At 36.2% G+C, this 17,503-nt stretch overlaps 1 protein-coding gene across 4 annotated transcripts in view; it reads left to right on the forward strand.

Annotated features, from left to right (window-relative positions):
* Positions 1-17,503, forward strand: part of PTGER3 (prostaglandin E receptor 3) — a 198,924-nt gene that overhangs the window by 29,673 nt on the left and 151,748 nt on the right. For 3 of the 4 annotated variants that reach the window (XM_032301835.1, XM_032301838.1, XM_032301836.1), the window contains exon 2: positions 9,106-9,285. The exons of the other annotated variant lie outside the window; for it this stretch is intronic. In XM_032301835.1, the coding sequence (XP_032157726.1) occupies positions 9,106-9,285 (180 nt within the window). The remainder of the gene's footprint in view (positions 1-9,105; positions 9,286-17,503) is intronic. 4 annotated transcript variants of the gene reach the window in all.

Here is a 17,503-nt window from a genome sequence, read left to right on the forward strand (position 1 = left end):
CTTTTTTGATTTCAACTTGGTTAGATTTTAGTTCTTTTATTTCTCCAGAAAGGGCTTTTATATCTCTCGAGAGGGTTTCTCTAATATCTTCCATGCCTTTTTCAAGCCCGGCTAGAACCTTGAGAATTGTCATTCTGAACTCTAGATCTGACATATTACCAATGTCTGTATTGATTAGGTCCCTAGCCTTCGGTACTGCCTCTTGTTCTTTTTTTGTGTTGAATTTTTCCGTCTTGTCATTTTGTCCAGATAAGAGTATATGAAGGGGCAAGTAAAATACTAAAAGGGTGGCAACAACCCCAGGAAAAAATGCTTTAACCAAATTAGAAGAGATCCAAAATCGTGAGGGGGGAGAAAGGGGATAAAAAGAGGTTCAAAAAGGAAGAAAGAAAAAAAGAGAAAAAAGAAAAAAAAAAAGAAAAAAGAAAAGAAAAGAATTAAAAAAAAAGGAAAACACCTAAGAAAAATGTAAAAAAGAAAAAATATATATATTAGATAAACTAGTAAAAAATCGTTAAAAAAGAAAAAGGTAACAGTTAAAAAAAAAAAAATTTACCCGAAGGCGAGGAAAAAAAAAAAAAATGAAAAAGAAAAAAATTAAATTAACTGCAAGACTAAAAAAAAATCACAGGGAAAAAGCCATGAGTTCCGTGCTTGGCTTTCTCCTCCTCTGGAATTCTGCTGCTCTCCTTGGTATTGAAACCGCACTCCTTGGTAGGTGAACTTGGTCTCGGCTGGATTTCTTGTTGATCTTCTGGGGGAGGGGCCTGTTGTAGTGATTCTCAAGTGTCTTTGCCCCAGGCGGAATTACACCGCCCTTACCCGGGGCCGGGGTAAGTAATCCGCTTGGGTTTGCTTTCAGGAGCTTTTGTTCCCTGAGCGCTTTCCGTAGAGTTCTGGAGGACGGGAATACAAATGGCGGCCTCCTGGTCTCCGGCCCGGAGGAGCCGAGAGCCCAGGGCCGCACTCCTCAGTGCGCCCTCAGAGAACAGCGCCCAGTCACTCCCGTCTGCCCGACCTCCGGCCGCGCTCCGAGCTCTCCGAGCCTGCGACCGGTTCAAGGTAACACCAAGCTGTGAGCTTACTGTCGGCTCTGTCTCTGTAGCCGGCTTTCCCGTTCCAATACCCGCAAGCTCTGCGACACTCAGACACCCCTGATCCTTCTGTGATCCTGCGGGACCTGAGGCCACGCTGAACCCGCGTGGGCTTCGCCCCGGTTTAGCCTCTGGAGCGATGTCCCTCAGCGGAACAGACTTTTAAAAGTCCTGATTTTGTGCGCCATTGCTCCGCCGCTTGCCGGGAGCCGGCCCCTCCCCCCGGGGTCTATCTTCCCGTCGCTTTGGATTCACTTCTCCGCCGGTCCTACCTTTCAGAAAGTGGTTGTTTTTCTGTTTCCAGAATTGCTGTTCTTCTTCTCTTCGATCTGCCGATGGATTTTCAGGTGTTTGCAATCTTTAGATAAGCTATCTAGCTGATCTCCGGCTAGCTGAAGCAGTCTCAGCCTGCTACTTCTCCGCCATCTTGACTCCTCCCTCTCATAAATACTTTTATATAGTATGTTTTGCCCTGCCCCTTTCAGGCAGAATTTGAATACTTAATTACTGATATTTTTTGACTGTTCTAATAGGAAGGTAGCTATGTAGGCATAACATATGTAATGAACTCTACTGAGCCATATCAAACAGAATTTACAATTTATACCACTTGATAGGAGATGGTAATTCTTATGTACTAAATAAAGTGGTGGCTGGCTACAGACTTCTTTACCATTTGGAGGTTCCCTCTGCAGTGATCGATTAATGGTTCTGCATTACCAAACATCCTGAAAGTTTAGATTTTTCTTTTAAGAAAATACACTCAATTAGGTAGAAATTTAAGGAAAGCAGACATGTAGAGAAAACATTCATTTCCTAGTATTCCTCAAGTATCCACTGGTCTATCCCTGAACGTCAGGGAATTCTTTTCTGGAAACATACGCAATAGAGCAATAGCCTGGGGCTTGGGAAGAGACATGCTTTGTATATGGAGGACCTTAATCATTTTCATCTCATTTTCCTTTTTGCCACCGCATTACTAGATGGAGAAGATATTCGGTAAGCGCGTATTAATCATGTTCTAGAGAAGGGAGAACTTAAGATCCAAAATTAGGTAACCCGTCCCCAGCCTCCATGCAGAGCTGAGTCAGATTTATGGTGGGTTTCTTGGTCAGTGTGTTTGCCAAAGTCAGCTACTTCTAAAAACATCTTCCCGAAAGCTTTATGAATCTAGTCCCTTGTACTATTCATTTGCCCATTTTCTAAGTTTATAATTTTTCTTTCTCCTGTTTTCCAAAAGCTACATTTGGGGTTTTACTGAAGAGGAATATTGTCTTTTGTTTATACCTGTTACCTTTTCTTTCTGTAATTAAATCCTTATTCATTTTCCAACTTTGCCATGAACTAGATAAGAAAAAACTGAACCATAGAGGTACGTACCTACATATGTAAGAGGCCTTCTGGGCCAGCCCTTTTGTTTCCTTGTGAGTTTATTAAAGTATAGAGGGTAAGTGACGTGCCGAAAATCACACATGGTGAAAGCAGTCACTGTTTTGAAAAATTTTATAAAATTACATAATAGCAAAGATGAAATAACATGATGTCTAGTAACAATTTTAATGTTTATGAGCTGTTTATTTTCATTTTTCAGATTAGATAAGGCAGAAATAGCTTCTGAAACAGTAGAGCATAGAACACTAAGATGATTTGGCAACTGGAGAACAGCATTGTAGGCAGGACTAGAAAGACAGCAATTATTTCTTAAATCTACAGTGAAGCTTCTTCCCATGATAGTCCTTTAAATTATGTAATTAAGTTGTTTAAAGGGCCCTGACTGGTTTCAGTGTATTATAATGTAGTACATTTATCAAATGATAGAGGGAATTTCCAGTAGAGCAGGTTCTTCTCCCTTAGCCTGACAACAGAGGATTATGAAAAACAAAACATCATAGATAAAAATTGGCTGTGAAGAAAGTTCTCTTACACATTTACATTAGGGATAAACTGGAAATGCCTAAAAGCTACAAAATGTAGCCTAACAACAAGTAAGCAATTTTATTCCCTCCCCCACAAGTTAATTTTTCTGGGTTTATTCATTTATCATCTTCAAAAGATATTTATGACCTATAACTCAAGGCATTTTTGAATTAAGAAGTGAACACCAAAGATCCTTAAATGTGTAGTTATAAATCCTGCTGCAGTAAAACAAAGTCCAAATGCAGAATATTGAGAACTGTCTCCTTGGTTAGTGCTTTGCACATTTATAAGATCATTATCACTGGAAAAGAGAGAGAGAGAGAGCACTTTTTTTCCTTTAAGTGGGACAAAGTAGTTGCCCCTGACCCTGGGCAGGGTTAAAGAATTTAGGGGGAACAAATATAGTGTGTTCCTGGTTATCATGGGTACAAAAAGAACTTTCTATTCCTGCTGATAAGCAGGGAGAGGCAAGAGGCCTCGGAGAGTCACGTGGAGCCCTGGAGAAGACGCTGGCAGAAGAGGGGCATCTCAGGGCAACCAGAATTACTCTACCAATCCCTTCACCAGATCAGTGTAAGAGGCTGGTCAGAAGGAGCGATCATGCAGAGTATTCAGGCATTTGCTAAAAAAGTAGGCTCTGTGCTGTCCAAGCACCCTGTTTTTTTTGTTTGTCCTTTTCTCCTTGTGTAAGAAATTGAATTGGATTAATAGGAAAAATTATTTCTACTAGAAATCTACACATTCAAGTCAAAGGTTTTCTCTGAAAGTCTGAATGTCTGAAAAATATTTGCAAAAATTGTAATCACTTTTTAGCTCCTTAAGTATTGGAATATCAACAGGTGGATGCTAATTTGCATGTATGTTCCAGATTAGATGGATTGGGAGTCTTACTTCCATCCCTGCTGCCATTTGGAAATGACAATGTCATGCTTACTGCCACTAATTCTAGTTATTGTCATATTTCACACCTCAAGATTTCTGGGAAAAGCTAGAGTGTCTCTCCCCAGGTTCCAGTTATTGCTTACAGAGCTTGGCATCACCATAATCATTGCACTGTCCATAGTAAATATGGGAAATTATGGAGAACTAATCAATATAAGGCATATGAAACCTATATTAGCTTAATAATAACTTAAAAGTAATAGCCCCATAAAAGCTAATTTTAAAATAATCAAGAAGGACTGTGTGTGAAATGACTGAAACCCCATTTTAATTAGCAATTTTGTTAATTTTCCGTATTATAAAAAGTTGGAGAATTTCAATACTTCATTTTGTTAAAAAAATGAAAATGTTATTTAAGTGAGTTTGTTGGTTTTTTTTAAGATTTTTTTTCCGTTGAGTGAGAAATATAGCATATCACAGGGGGAATTCAGAGGTTCAGTTTTGACATTTTTATTTTGTACTGTTTATTTGCAAGGGTAATTAACAAATTGTCAAGAAAGCATAAATCTCTGGAGATCTGTACCAAGAGAAATGTCAGTATGATAACTCTTTATTTGGAATTTTCATAGTGATCACTCAGTGAGGACCTTTAGGAAAAAAAATGATCATTGTACATGAAGTATTTTATTTGGCATGACTGTCTTTATTTCATAGACTCTGTATAACTGAGTGCTTTTCTCAGGTTTATTTTTCCTTTAAAATATTTGTGCAAAATAGGCCATGTGAGTACCAGAAATTTCAGCTCAGAGATGTGAAGCAGGAATAATTTTGCATGTAACTTACAAAGGCTTGTTTGAAAATCAAAATGATCAAATGTGAATTTTATAGTCTGTTTTTGTTATGTCAATCTATTTTATTATCATGATATTATACAGTTTAGTAGCATAATTAAAATATCACATGTGGAACCCATAGCCCAAACAATATTTCAACTTAATTAGTAGACATGCATACCTACTTCTCTTCTAAGGTATTCATGGGCTCTGCTCAGGAGACAGCCTAGGTGAAGAAACATGACTGATCTAATCCATTTAAATCTGTACTAGTTTCTCTTGTAACTGAGGGTAGAGCGTACTGTGGGAATAGGAGATGGGGATAATTAATAAAACACAATAAAGCTTAAGAAGAGTAAAAAAACAAACAAAAAAAGATTTTATTTATGAGAGAGAGAGAGAGAGAGAGGGCATGCAAGTGGGATGAGAAGCAGAGGAAGACAGAGAATCTCAAGCTGATTCCATGCTGAGCATGGAACCTGATGCAGGGCTCAATCTTATGACTCTGAGATCATGACCTGAGCAGAAATCAAGGGTCAGACACTTGACCGACTGACCCACCCAGATAGCCCTAAATTAGTTTTTTTTTCAATGATTCTAGACCAAGCCCAGAGCACTTCATGGACTTCATGGAAGATGGTAGGCAGCTAAATATATTTAATTGTTGGATGAGGTGAGGGGTTAAAAGAACAAAATACAACCTTTCTAATAGCTTATAAAAGGGAGAAAAAAGAATAGGTAGAGATATGCTTTTCTTAAAGGAACACTTTTGAAAATATGATTTTGTACCTTTTAATCAAACACTGAAATTTAATCGATGCTACTACAACAGAGGTTCATTTTTACATATTGCAAATTTAAAAATTGAGATTATTTAAATAGGAGTTAAGATTAAGTTTACTTTTACTTTATGTTTTAAAAAAAGTTTCCTAAGAAAGTGAGCAAAGTAAACTAGCTTACTGAGATGTTGTATCTATGAGAGAGGTTAAATCATTTTCAGGCAAATTCCTCCCCATCCCCTCTCCACATCTTTTGAGAGTTCAGTCTGTAGGTGTGTTAGTTTTCTACAGCAGTTCTCTTACAAATTAGTATCAGTTTAGTGGCTTAAAACAAGATCAATTCCTCTTGCAATTCTGTTAGAAGCCTGACATGAATCTCACTGGCTTAATCTCAAATTGTTCATGGGGCTGCATTCCTTTCTCCAGCCTCTGAAGGAGAATCGGAGACTTACTTCCTTACCTTTTTCAGTTTCTAGAAGCTATCTCCATTCCTTAACTCAATTCATGGCTCCCTTCCTCTATGTTAAAAACCTGCAACGCTGTATCTCTCTGACTCCCTCTTTCTTACCAGCGCTGGATAAAGTTCTCAGGTTTTAAGGATTTATGTGATTACATGGAGCCCACCCAGGTAATCCAGGATAATCTCCCCATCACAAGACCCTTACCATGAACCATATCTACAAAATCCTTTTTGTCACATGTGATAACATATTCACAGGTTCTAGGAACTGAGATGTCGATCTCTTTGACGGCCATCTGTGTACACACTGAGAGGTAGCTCTCAGTTCACAGAACCGTGAGTCAGCATCAGAAGATACTGATGTAGATTGATTTTTAAAAAATTGGTGTATAATAATTTATACTTGTTAATGAAGGCAATTACCACCTTTATAAAACTTTCATTAGTTGTTTGAAATGTTTTTATGTACATACAGTTTTAAAAATAACTTAATGATTATTTAATGGTAAATTATTAATAGTAATAATTCCATTGCCTTCCACAAATCTGCATATTTCACATAATTTATTTATAATAACAATATAGCTTTATATATATGAACTATCTTATATTCTGTTTTTACCCAATTCTTATATATACAACTATACAAATAGGCCATATTTTATTAAGCTTTAATCTTGATGTTAGAGATTTATGTGTTTATAGTTTCTTATTAATGTAGATAATGAAGTCAACTGAACATTGACTTATTTATACAAGGGTTTTGCTTTTATTGAGTAAATCCCTTGGAAAAAATTGCATTGAAAGAAATTTACAGAGTAAAAATATATGACTATCTGAAGGTTGTCTACATAGTCCCCTCTTTTTATTTGTTTGTAGAACCATAATTTTGTTCAGTTATTAGTTGGTAGGGTGGTTTAAGCCCCAGGGGATGAATTTGTCCTATAAGTAAAACCTGGAATTTTCTATGTCCTTTGCCAGTGATTGGTTTCAGAATTTGTGGGTCAAATTTGTCCAAAAAGATTAAGTTGAAATTTTTTTTAGCTAGTGAGGGTTTGGTTAGAGCTGGAATTTAATTAAGATGCTGAATTTAGTTAGGATGTCTGTTACAGCTCTAGTTCAGATGAGTGGAGGAGCTGAACTAGAATGAGGTTGGAACAAGAGCAAAAGTCACTGAAGAGGGTAAGACAAAAGGAACATTCAAAGATAACTGACATGTTGGGCCAGGATGGCTATAAAAGAAGCAAGTGCCATTGTTGGGATTGTGGGTTTTGGATGTTCAGGGATGTTGACTTTATTTTTTTTTTAAGATTTTATTTATTTATTTGACAGAGAGAGAGAGAGAGATCACAAGTAGGCAGAGAGGCAGGCAGAGGTGGGGGGAAGCAGGCTCCCTGTGGAGCAGAGAGCCCGATGTGGGGCTCAATCTCAGGACCCTGAGATCATGACCTGAGCTGAAGGCAGAGGCTTAACCCACTGAACCACCCGGGCGCCCCAGGGATGTTGACTTTAATTTGATGTCCTAAGGACAAGCATCCAAATAGGTGTGGGCTTCAAGAGATACCTTGGGTTCAGTGGAATGTACTGTGAGGAACAAATGCAAGCCCCATATACAATTTTAAATTTTCTAGTAGTGGCACTTTTAAAAAGTAAAAATAATAATAATAATAATAATAAGGAAGCGATGTTGATTTTAATAGTGTATTGTATTTGATACAATATATCAAAAATCTTATCATTTCATTAGATAGTCATTATGTATTCCAACATCTCACTTCGTTCTGGCCACATTTCAAGGGCTTCATCGTTACGCACAATTAGAAAAATGAATTTAGGAGTCAGTTATAAAGTCAGTACCTTTCTTCGCTTACAAATATGAACTTGTGTTTGGCTTCTTTCTGGGGATTTTTGCTGTTGTGAGTAACACTGTAATGAACAGCCATATATAGAACTCCTGGTGCAGGAATTAAAGATGGTATATTCCTAAGTGCAGGACGGCTGGCAGGCAGCAGGTGAAATAGTGCTCACTTTATTCTCCAAGGTGGTTACTCCAGTTCACATGCCAGCCAGTGGTGTGGAAAAGAGTCCTTATTGCTCTACTCCCATACCAACATTTGGAAAAGTCTCCTTTCTTCATTTTTGTCAAACTAGTGGGTGTAAAATGGTTTCTTATTTCTTCACAATTTGCATTTTTCTGATTATTAATGAGCCTGAATACCTTTTGAGAAGTATGTGAACCTTCATTTGTCCTCGTCTATAGAAATTACAAATATTTATTCATTCAAATATAAATATACTTATATATGGTATATGCCATATATTCATATATGTCGTATTATATATTTATTCACAAATATTTTATTTTTGAGCACTGTCTATTACGTATTGGTCTAGGTATAGAGACTATACTAGTAGGGGGAAAATAGTCTCATATCTTGCCTTTTAGGAGTTTACTTCTAGTGTTGTGTATATCGTGAAGAGGAAGAGAAAAAACAATAACAATAAAAAAAAGTGAAGCGGCGTATGTCAAGTGTTGTTAGTAAACCTCATTTAAGTCCGGTTCAGCCATTTTATGTCAGGACTTAACTTAGCTTCTGCAGTTGTAAAAAGGAGATGGTAATAATACCATCTTCATTGTTTATTCAATGCATATGAAGAACTTGACACAGCCCTGGCAAATTGTAAGACTCAGAAAATGATAACAAGTATTATTTCCCCCCTTTTTGCTTCTCCTTTTTCCCTGTAATTTCTTCTCAGAACTTCTGAAGTTTAAGATTAAATATGTTTTGGTTTGTTGAAGTGTTGGCTTTCATCAGGGTGTCAACCTATTGGTACTTTCTGTGACAAGACAGATGAACTTAGCTAATTTTGAGATGTGTTTTTGGAATTTCAAGCTTCTTAAATCCCCAAAACCAAGAGCCTGAGAATGGGTACTTTTTTGTCAAATGCCAAAAATGTGGGAAAATCTGTAGGAATGCCTTGTATTCATTCAGGGTTGTGTCCTATGAATATAAATTTTGCCTGAATTAATCATTTTAATCTAAAACCAATTTACCGTAAACCATGTGCAAAGTGCTGTATAGAAGAGATGCGTGTGACCTTGTTAATCTTTGGAACAATTACGTGTCCCTCTTTCTTAGATAATGATGTTGAAAATGATCTTCAATCAGACATCGGTTGAGCACTGCAAGACTCACACTGAAAAGCTGAAAGAATGCAACTTCTTCTTAATAGCTGTGCGCCTGGCCTCACTGAACCAGATCTTGGATCCCTGGGTTTATCTGCTGCTAAGAAAGATCCTTCTTCGAAAGTTTTGTCAGGTAGCCAATGCTGTCTCCAGCTGCTCTAATGATGGACAGAAAGGGCAGCCTATCTCGTTATCCAATGAAATAATACAGACAGGAGCATGAAAGAAAACACCTAATCAACTTGCATGTTCACAGCTTTTGGCAACAAAGTAGCCATAAACCTTACTGTGAATTTAGGCATCTCTAGCATGCCACTGTTTAGGCATCGAAGGAGAATTTTGATATAAGGCTAAATGGTCTCAGAAGCCTAGATAATCCCCTATGTGCCAAAAGTGTTGAAACGCAAACAAAGGAAAATATATTATTAACAGTCTAGTGTTTTTGGGTCTCTGCCATGTGTAGCTGAATATGTGATTATTTATGGGATGAAAACATTTTTTGTTATATAAATGATCTTGGTCTGTGGTGGGGGTGGAGTGGGGACAGTTAATATTCCAGTGTACTGAGTCCATGGGGGACGGAATGCATAGATCATCAGAGATAGGCGGTAATTTGCCTTTGTCCAAAGACCTTGGTCTTCTGTATTCTCTTTCTTTCTATCTCCCCATGTCACTCTTTTCCTCTTACATTTTTTAAAAAGTTGCATTAGGATAAGAAACATAAATGTATCCATAATATTCAGTGGTGTTGATGTAAATATTGCTCAATGCATAAATTATCTGCTGAACTTAACGAAGTTTAAGTTTTGGATGTGTTGGTAATTATGTTTACTCCTATATAAGAGCCAATTGCATTTATTTGAAATATGACAGGATTTATGACTATCCAAATCACTCTATGTTCTTCTTTTTGAATGTATTTTTCATTCTTAAAAGCCTGGGTAAGATTTATGAATCTGATCTGGAGAGTCAGGAAAGTGATTTTTCAAAATGCTATTTAAGAACTGATTTGAGAACTAAATACAGGTACTGTGGTTAATTCTCTTCCCTGATTGTTCCACCAAAAGTATCCTCTAGTCTTCTGGATATTTAACTACTAACTCTAATTTCTATAGAGTTAATACTAACTCCATTAAATATTTTGAAGTTTCCATAAAGAGTTTCTATAGTTTGGCCTATTTATAGAATTAGAAAATTAATAGTATTGACCCCTCACAGCACTTTCTCTATTCTCTCTTCAAAGTAGCTCTGTATCTAAATATTTATTATTAATATGTTTTCTTACACTCTATGTGTGTACAAACCTTATAACTAAGCTAGGTATCTTTTTGACACAAGTAGATTATTACACTAAGTTTTGAGAGTTGCACTTAAAAAACGAACAAACAGAAAAACTTCCCCCCAAAACATAACAATCTTTTAAATGAGACCTACACAAAATGCTCTTTGTATCCTTTGGAGCACTCATTTTGCAAACTCATTAACATTTTCTCATGAAGATAGTAATCTACAGCTTGCCTTATTGCATTCCTAATTTTAAAAGTTGATATTTATTTTATATTTCTTTATAGTAACTACTTTTCCCCTTGTGTTTAGTAGGCATTTGAGGAATAGTTGATTTTAATAGGTACTACATATCTATTAGATTAATATATAAACCATCCAGGTCAGTTGGGAATAATCAATTTATTATTATTATTATTATTATTATTATTATTATGAATACCATGTCAAACTGAGTCGATAAAAAAGGTCTGCTGAGAGTGTTTATGTAATTCATGATGGATCCACTAATCTATGTTGTAGAAAAAAAAAGATGATATAGAACCTAATACTAAAGCCCTGTTATAAAATCTGTCTATGCTATAGAATTGGATTATTCCACCAGTCACCTCATGAAGAATTAGACAAAGCTACCTCCTTTGTCCCAGAAAAAAAGTGCACTTAAATGACCTTACAGAAAAGAGGCCTTCCCTCTTGAATCGTCCTCTGGTCCTAGGTCATAATCTGATAGACACACACACACGGTATGGATTTAAGTGGTGCGAGTGGGATTGGGTTTTCCCTTCTAGCACCTAGTACAACACTTGAAATGTAGGAAGAGTTCAGCATTTAGTCAATGAATGAATGAATGAATGGCTGCCAAAGCCAAGTGTGTCTTGGTAAGGTGCCTGCCATATGACTGAAGGGCCACATGCCATTATAGTCCATCATACTGATGAGGTGAACGCTCTCTGCCTCTTTAATTCAGAAAAATGAATTTACCTTCAAATGTGTAGTAACATATTACTGTACAACAAAGTGCTTTATCTGTATTAATAATTTAAGAGACTGATACTTCCAAATGGAGATGGAGATTACTGTCAAAGAAATACCACTTTTCCTCCAAGCGCAGAAATACATAAAGACAAAACAACCTGACACTTATCCTTAAGTTCACAATAAATTTCTGCCTGTGATACGTGGCAGGAGTGGACACATCTGGCAGTTTTTCAACAAGGTTGAAAAGAAAGTGGAGAAGGAAAAATGATGTAAATGGAATGGGTTTTGTTATCAGGCCAGCCATTGGTTTGTCCAGGGAAAAGCTGATAAGAAATATAAGCCCCAAATGATTTCAACCTTTGGATGATAATTGAAGTTAGATTTCAGAAATGTTGTACAGAGGCCCTAGATGTGGTCAGAAAGTGAACAGACATCTGAAGTCACTGCATTAAAAATCTGCTTCCAAGTTTAAGTTTATTGGCCTTTAAGTTCTTCCTCATATACTTTGTGTATCTATGTATCTGTCTGAGCAGGAAAAGAAGATGTGGGCATTAATTATGATGATTCTTAACTTGACAGTATTGATTTAAAAAAAATTAAAGGCCTAGGAAACCACCTGGGAAGAAGTGAGGATAATGTAGAAATTAAGGTACAATCAGCTACTGTAGATTGTACATAGCAGGGCTGATTTTCCAAATGATGAATTTATGCAGCTAAGCTGTCATAGACAAGAAGGATGATGTGCTAAATCCAATAAGAATATTTTATGTTTCAAATAAAATCGGTGCAGTGGATATCTCAAAACTACTTTAAATGTTTTATCTTAAGATTTATCAAAATTTGCCTAAGGCTGTATACCAGGATATTTTTAAGTAGATATGTTTAATCTTGACAGATTTAAATGACTATGAATCAAAAAGTGCACAAAAAGTGTACATTTATTTATTATATAAAAAATCTCTTGGCTGCGTTATAGAATAAAATTGTGGAAGCTCATGTAAAAGTTAACTGTAAGAGACCCTGGGACCATGCTGGCATAGAGTGATGGACCAACTAGAAACTCTCAAGACATAACTATTTTTCAAAGGTGGTCAATCTGTGACAATATTCTAATAATACATTTTCCAGTGAATTAGATCTTTTATTCATTGATACTTTTTATCTGTTGGCTTTGAGTCCTAATTTGTGATTAGTTTCAATCTTTCCGTGTCAGCAATCACTTAATGGTTCTTTTGTACTGGGATTAAATCAGAGACAGAAAGTAGAAAAATTTTTATTGTTCACAGTTTAAGCACATATATTCATATTTATTTTTAAATATTTAACCCCAAAAGCTGTTCTCAAAATAAACAGGATACCAGAAGATGAGTGACATAGAAAGATTGCAGAGTATTTATTCCTAAGAACATATTAAAAGCTTAATGTGGAAAATTAAAATTTCTATGATTTACCCATGTGAAAAGTTTAGACCATCACCCATGCCAAATCTTCAGAGATGTTTATTGACGGTTTTATGCTCACATACATCCCCAACTCGCTAAAACTGAGGTTTTAGTAAATGTGCAGAATTGTGCAATGAATAAGATTATATCATTTTAAAAAGGAGGGCTATTTAACACTGTGGTTATATTTAGAGGACTGTTATCTGAATTGCAATAAAATTCTGATAAGAGATGGCATACATCTGTGATGTTTCCTAACATAGATTTTGATAGAGCCAATTTGAAAATCAACCTAAAACTCACATGCACATTTGTTAAAGAGTTGTAGCAGTTCGGTATTCTAAGACAACTAACTAGTGATTACATATGAAGCATGAAACAGAGAATTAGGGAAAATGTTAAAATTATAATTCTGTTAGATTGGAATCCTTTATATAGATACTGATTTCATAAGAAATTTCATATTAAGCTGAGTTACTCAAAAGATTTCAGTTTTATTAGGAATTCATATCTCTAGTTATCCAGTAAAATCTTTTACCTGTCTTCTTTGAATACCTTTTTTGGATTGAGCCACCTTGCATAAAACAGAAGAAAATAAAAAGAATAGTGCAGAGTGAACTTGTTCTCCAAGTGACAAAGGAAAAACTGAGACTATGCCCTTCTCAGAAAGACTTCCCCAAGTCTAGAGTTAAGGAATTATTATTTTTTTTTACAAGAAGATCAACAATTCATGTTAAAGTCAGATGGAAAGATATCCTCAAAACATGCTCCTTAACATTTTCTTTCTCACTTGTCCTTGTTCTTTACTCTTTTAAGGAACAATAGAGCACAGAATTTTTATTTTATATATTCTCTATTTTATAATTCCTAAAATAAGGATTCTATTTTAAAGGTTTATAATTTATACAAGTTGAATTTTAAACCATGACATAATGATACCATAAACTGAGTATATTTTGATTATCTGGAAAAACAGAATCAGATATATACCATCCATATTCATTTATATATCACTTACTTTCTTTATTGAGAATCAAAATTCTTTCATTTTCAAAATTTTAAGTCAATCAATTTAATATTATCAACAACCTAAATATTTACTGGATTACATATTTCTTCATTAGGAACGAGACTGTGGCCCCAAACCCCTTGCCTCCAACCTGTTTATTCATTTTCTCAACAAAGAGAAAGTAATAGAAATATTCACTGTTGGTGAAATTGGTGTTGTTTTTAAGAGGATAGAGAACAGCTTCGTATTTCTAGCATGCTTATGCCTTAATATATGAAACACATCTAAGTCTGTTTTTTAGTAAGTCTGCTTTGACGGAACAATTTTATTATGGGAGTAAAGATAGAAAGGAAAGAGATGATCATGAGGAACAAAATCAGATTTTTCCAAGTTTTTGAGCATTTGGAGACGATTCCACCCCTGAAGTCATTTTAAAAAGTGCAGCTCTTACCTTCTTTTGTCAATTGCTTTAGAAACAGAATATTTTGGCTTCTTAATTAAAGTGCATCAGATAGCTAGACAAAAAGTAGCCAATCACCAAACTTCAACAGTTATTTGAAAATGGTTTCTTTATTTTCTGTTTGTGTAGAGTCAAAGCGATAATGTTAAACACAGAAAAATGCATATGACTTACTGATACACTCCAGTGTTCTTTCAACTTTTGAAAATGTACTTATGTCAAGTACGCAAAGGGAGGGGGTGTAGAGAACATAAAGAAAGATACGGAGGGAACCTTATACATTTGCAATTTGTTAAATTTCTTCATCCTTTCAGGCCCTTCCACAGAATCAAAGAGAGGAAGGCACCACGTTTATCTTTATCACGTGAATGTCAGTAGGAAAAAGCAAGGGGTGGCCAGTATTCTTTTCTGTAAGATCAGGTGTTAAGTTCACTCCAGTCATCACTGACTACTAAATTCTCTTCTTTCCATGTATGTATGGAATTTGTATGAAATATTTTACTTTCTCCCTCTTCTCTTACCTAATGTGTATGGACCAATAGCATAAAGTTGAACATTTCTTTACACAAAAAAAGTTTAAAAGAGGCACTGATTATCTTCATCTGTTTACAATAAATGAGTGTAAGTACTATTTACATGGCATATTTAAGCAAGAACTGAAAACATTGACACTTTAATCAATAATGTAAAACTCAGCATAGAAAACGTATGTTTCTCCATCTTTCCTATTCAGCCTCCTATCCCTACACACTTGACTAAGTGGGAAGATAAACTTTTGTCATCTCCATGTAAAGTTTTTTTGGAGTTATCCCCACCATAGGTAAACACCTCTTCCAGTATATTTTAAATGCTAGCCTTCAGGATTGTGGAGACAAAGAATAAAAGAGACTGAAAACTACATCAAAATTTTGATGGCATTCAAGTCATAGCTAGTCTGTGTACTTAATAAATGTGTGTTTTTCATGTTGTGTTTGTCAATGGAAAATAAAGTTGAATGTTCTGAAATGTTCCTGTCTTTTTTTCCTGATGCCAACCCATGTCAGGAATATTTTTTGAAATTGTGTTAAATATATTTTTGAAATCCTATTTGACACGCTTTGTCAAATAACAGCACAATGTAATAGCAGCATTATGCTAACTTAATGATAATACCAATTTGTTTTACATTCTATAACTGTGTACAGTACAAATTATCACTGATTTGCTGTAGACCTGAGGTGCCCTTTTCCTATTTTCAACGTGATATCTATTCATGTTATAATCCCAGATTTTTTGTTATTAATATGAAAGCACATTTATAAATCATTCTCAATTTAGTTCATCCTCTCATTTGTGGATTCTAGTATAATCTATAGACAGCCAACCAAAGAATTGTCCTTGCTTGTAGTCAGACCCTTTGATAGATTTGTACCGGGGTATTTGTGTGAGCTCATTACTATCAGAGACACCCTTTGGACTTACCCAATACTCTCTTCTATGTGCTCATTCAGCTCAATCTACCTCTTCCTTATTTAGTGAAAGGAGATGTTCTATAGAACATATGCTGCTAGGCCAACCTCAACAAAAGTAGCGCACCAGGCTTCTTCCTTCTAAGAAAAGGTAATTAGGGAGAGCTCTGACTGTTCCTTCTCCCATGGGGCTCTAGGCTCCCAACCAGATTTTATGATCTCTATAGTCTTTGCCCTGTTGCATCAGATAAACGTCATAATGATAGCTTCTGGTAGACCAGAAATATCACCACGATGTTTTTGAACCTACATACCATAAAATGAGACACTGCCCAGTTTCAGGTCCTTGAAGGACATGGGTTCAGACATCGTTAGATATTCTTGGGGTGTTGTGCCCACCGATACCACTTTGCTCACCCACACCAGTTCTGAGCAAATCCAATTTGGAGGTTGGGTACTCAGAATCCAACCCAGTCCTCCAGGCTTGTTCTTTCCTTCAACATGTATTTGTTGTTGTACCTATGATGTGCCAAGCATTCCGGTAGGTGTTAAGACACAAAGATTTTTTTTCCTAAAAACTCAGCTGTCACTGAATGTATAATCTTGTAGGGAATAGGAAAGAATTTGATCAGAGCTTCTATTAGAGAAAGCATATAGGAGAGGTGAAACTAAAATAGGAAATCATTTCCTGTAGAAGATGACCGTTAACCTGCATTTTGGAGAAAGGAATGGGTGTTATTTGGGAAGGGGAGGGCGTTTTAGGATACCTTTTCAGTTTATTGTCCCAAATTATCATTTCCAGGGGATTCAAGGAAACTAACTTCTAGTGGCCCTGTGAGAAGTATAGGTCTAAATAAGCATATATCTATAACCTCTCAGAATGGGACAAAGTGGTACGGCCTTGGGGCAGGATTTCTCCACCTCAGCCCTCTGGGCATACTGGGTCAAATAATTCTTTGTTATGGGGCTGCCCTGTGCATTGTAGGCTGTTTAATAATATCTCCAGCCTCTATCCACTAGATGAGAGCAATACTTTGCTAGCATGATGATCAGAAAAATGTCCCTAGCCATTGCAAAATATATTATGGGGGACCTAACTGCTCTCAGGTGAGAACACTGCCTTAAGGCAAAGGCAAGGGCAAGGGCCATGGCCATTGCTAGGGTGTAAGTGTCTGAGGGTTTGCAGGCCAAGGCCATCTGTGAGATCTTGGATCTGAAAGACACCATTCTGGCATTTCCTGAAGCAGCAGGCGCTAGAATGTCAGTTTGTGTATGACTGCACAAAAATGTGGTGTTACCACTACAACAATACCCGGATCATCACAGGCCCTGATCCACTTCCGTAATCATAAACCTATTCACAAAAGAGGAGGTATAGTTTCTTAGAAAGTATCACCTTTCTATTGATGTCTCCAATCCCTATTTTGTTCTTGATAAGAGGCCGTGGGGTTATATGTCTCTCAAGCGGATATATAAAGGTAATGAGTCCATTTCTCCCAGGATCTTTAAAAATCTGTTATAATTCCTCTTAAGTTCACGTTTCCAGACAGGTGCCTTAGGAGGAGAGAACTAATTTACCAAGCTCTGCCTTTTATGGGATTTTGGCCTATTTGGTCAGTGTTACAGAACTGCAACAGCTTTATTTAATCTGAAAGATGATTTTTATCAAAAAGCAGTCCAACTCTGGGCAAATGTCTCTTTATTGGCCTGTGTTTCTCTGAGCTCATGCC

The sequence above is a fragment of the Mustela erminea genome, chromosome 10 (genome assembly GCF_009829155.1).
Source record: "Mustela erminea isolate mMusErm1 chromosome 10, mMusErm1.Pri, whole genome shotgun sequence".
NCBI lineage: Eukaryota > Metazoa > Chordata > Mammalia > Carnivora > Mustelidae > Mustela > Mustela erminea.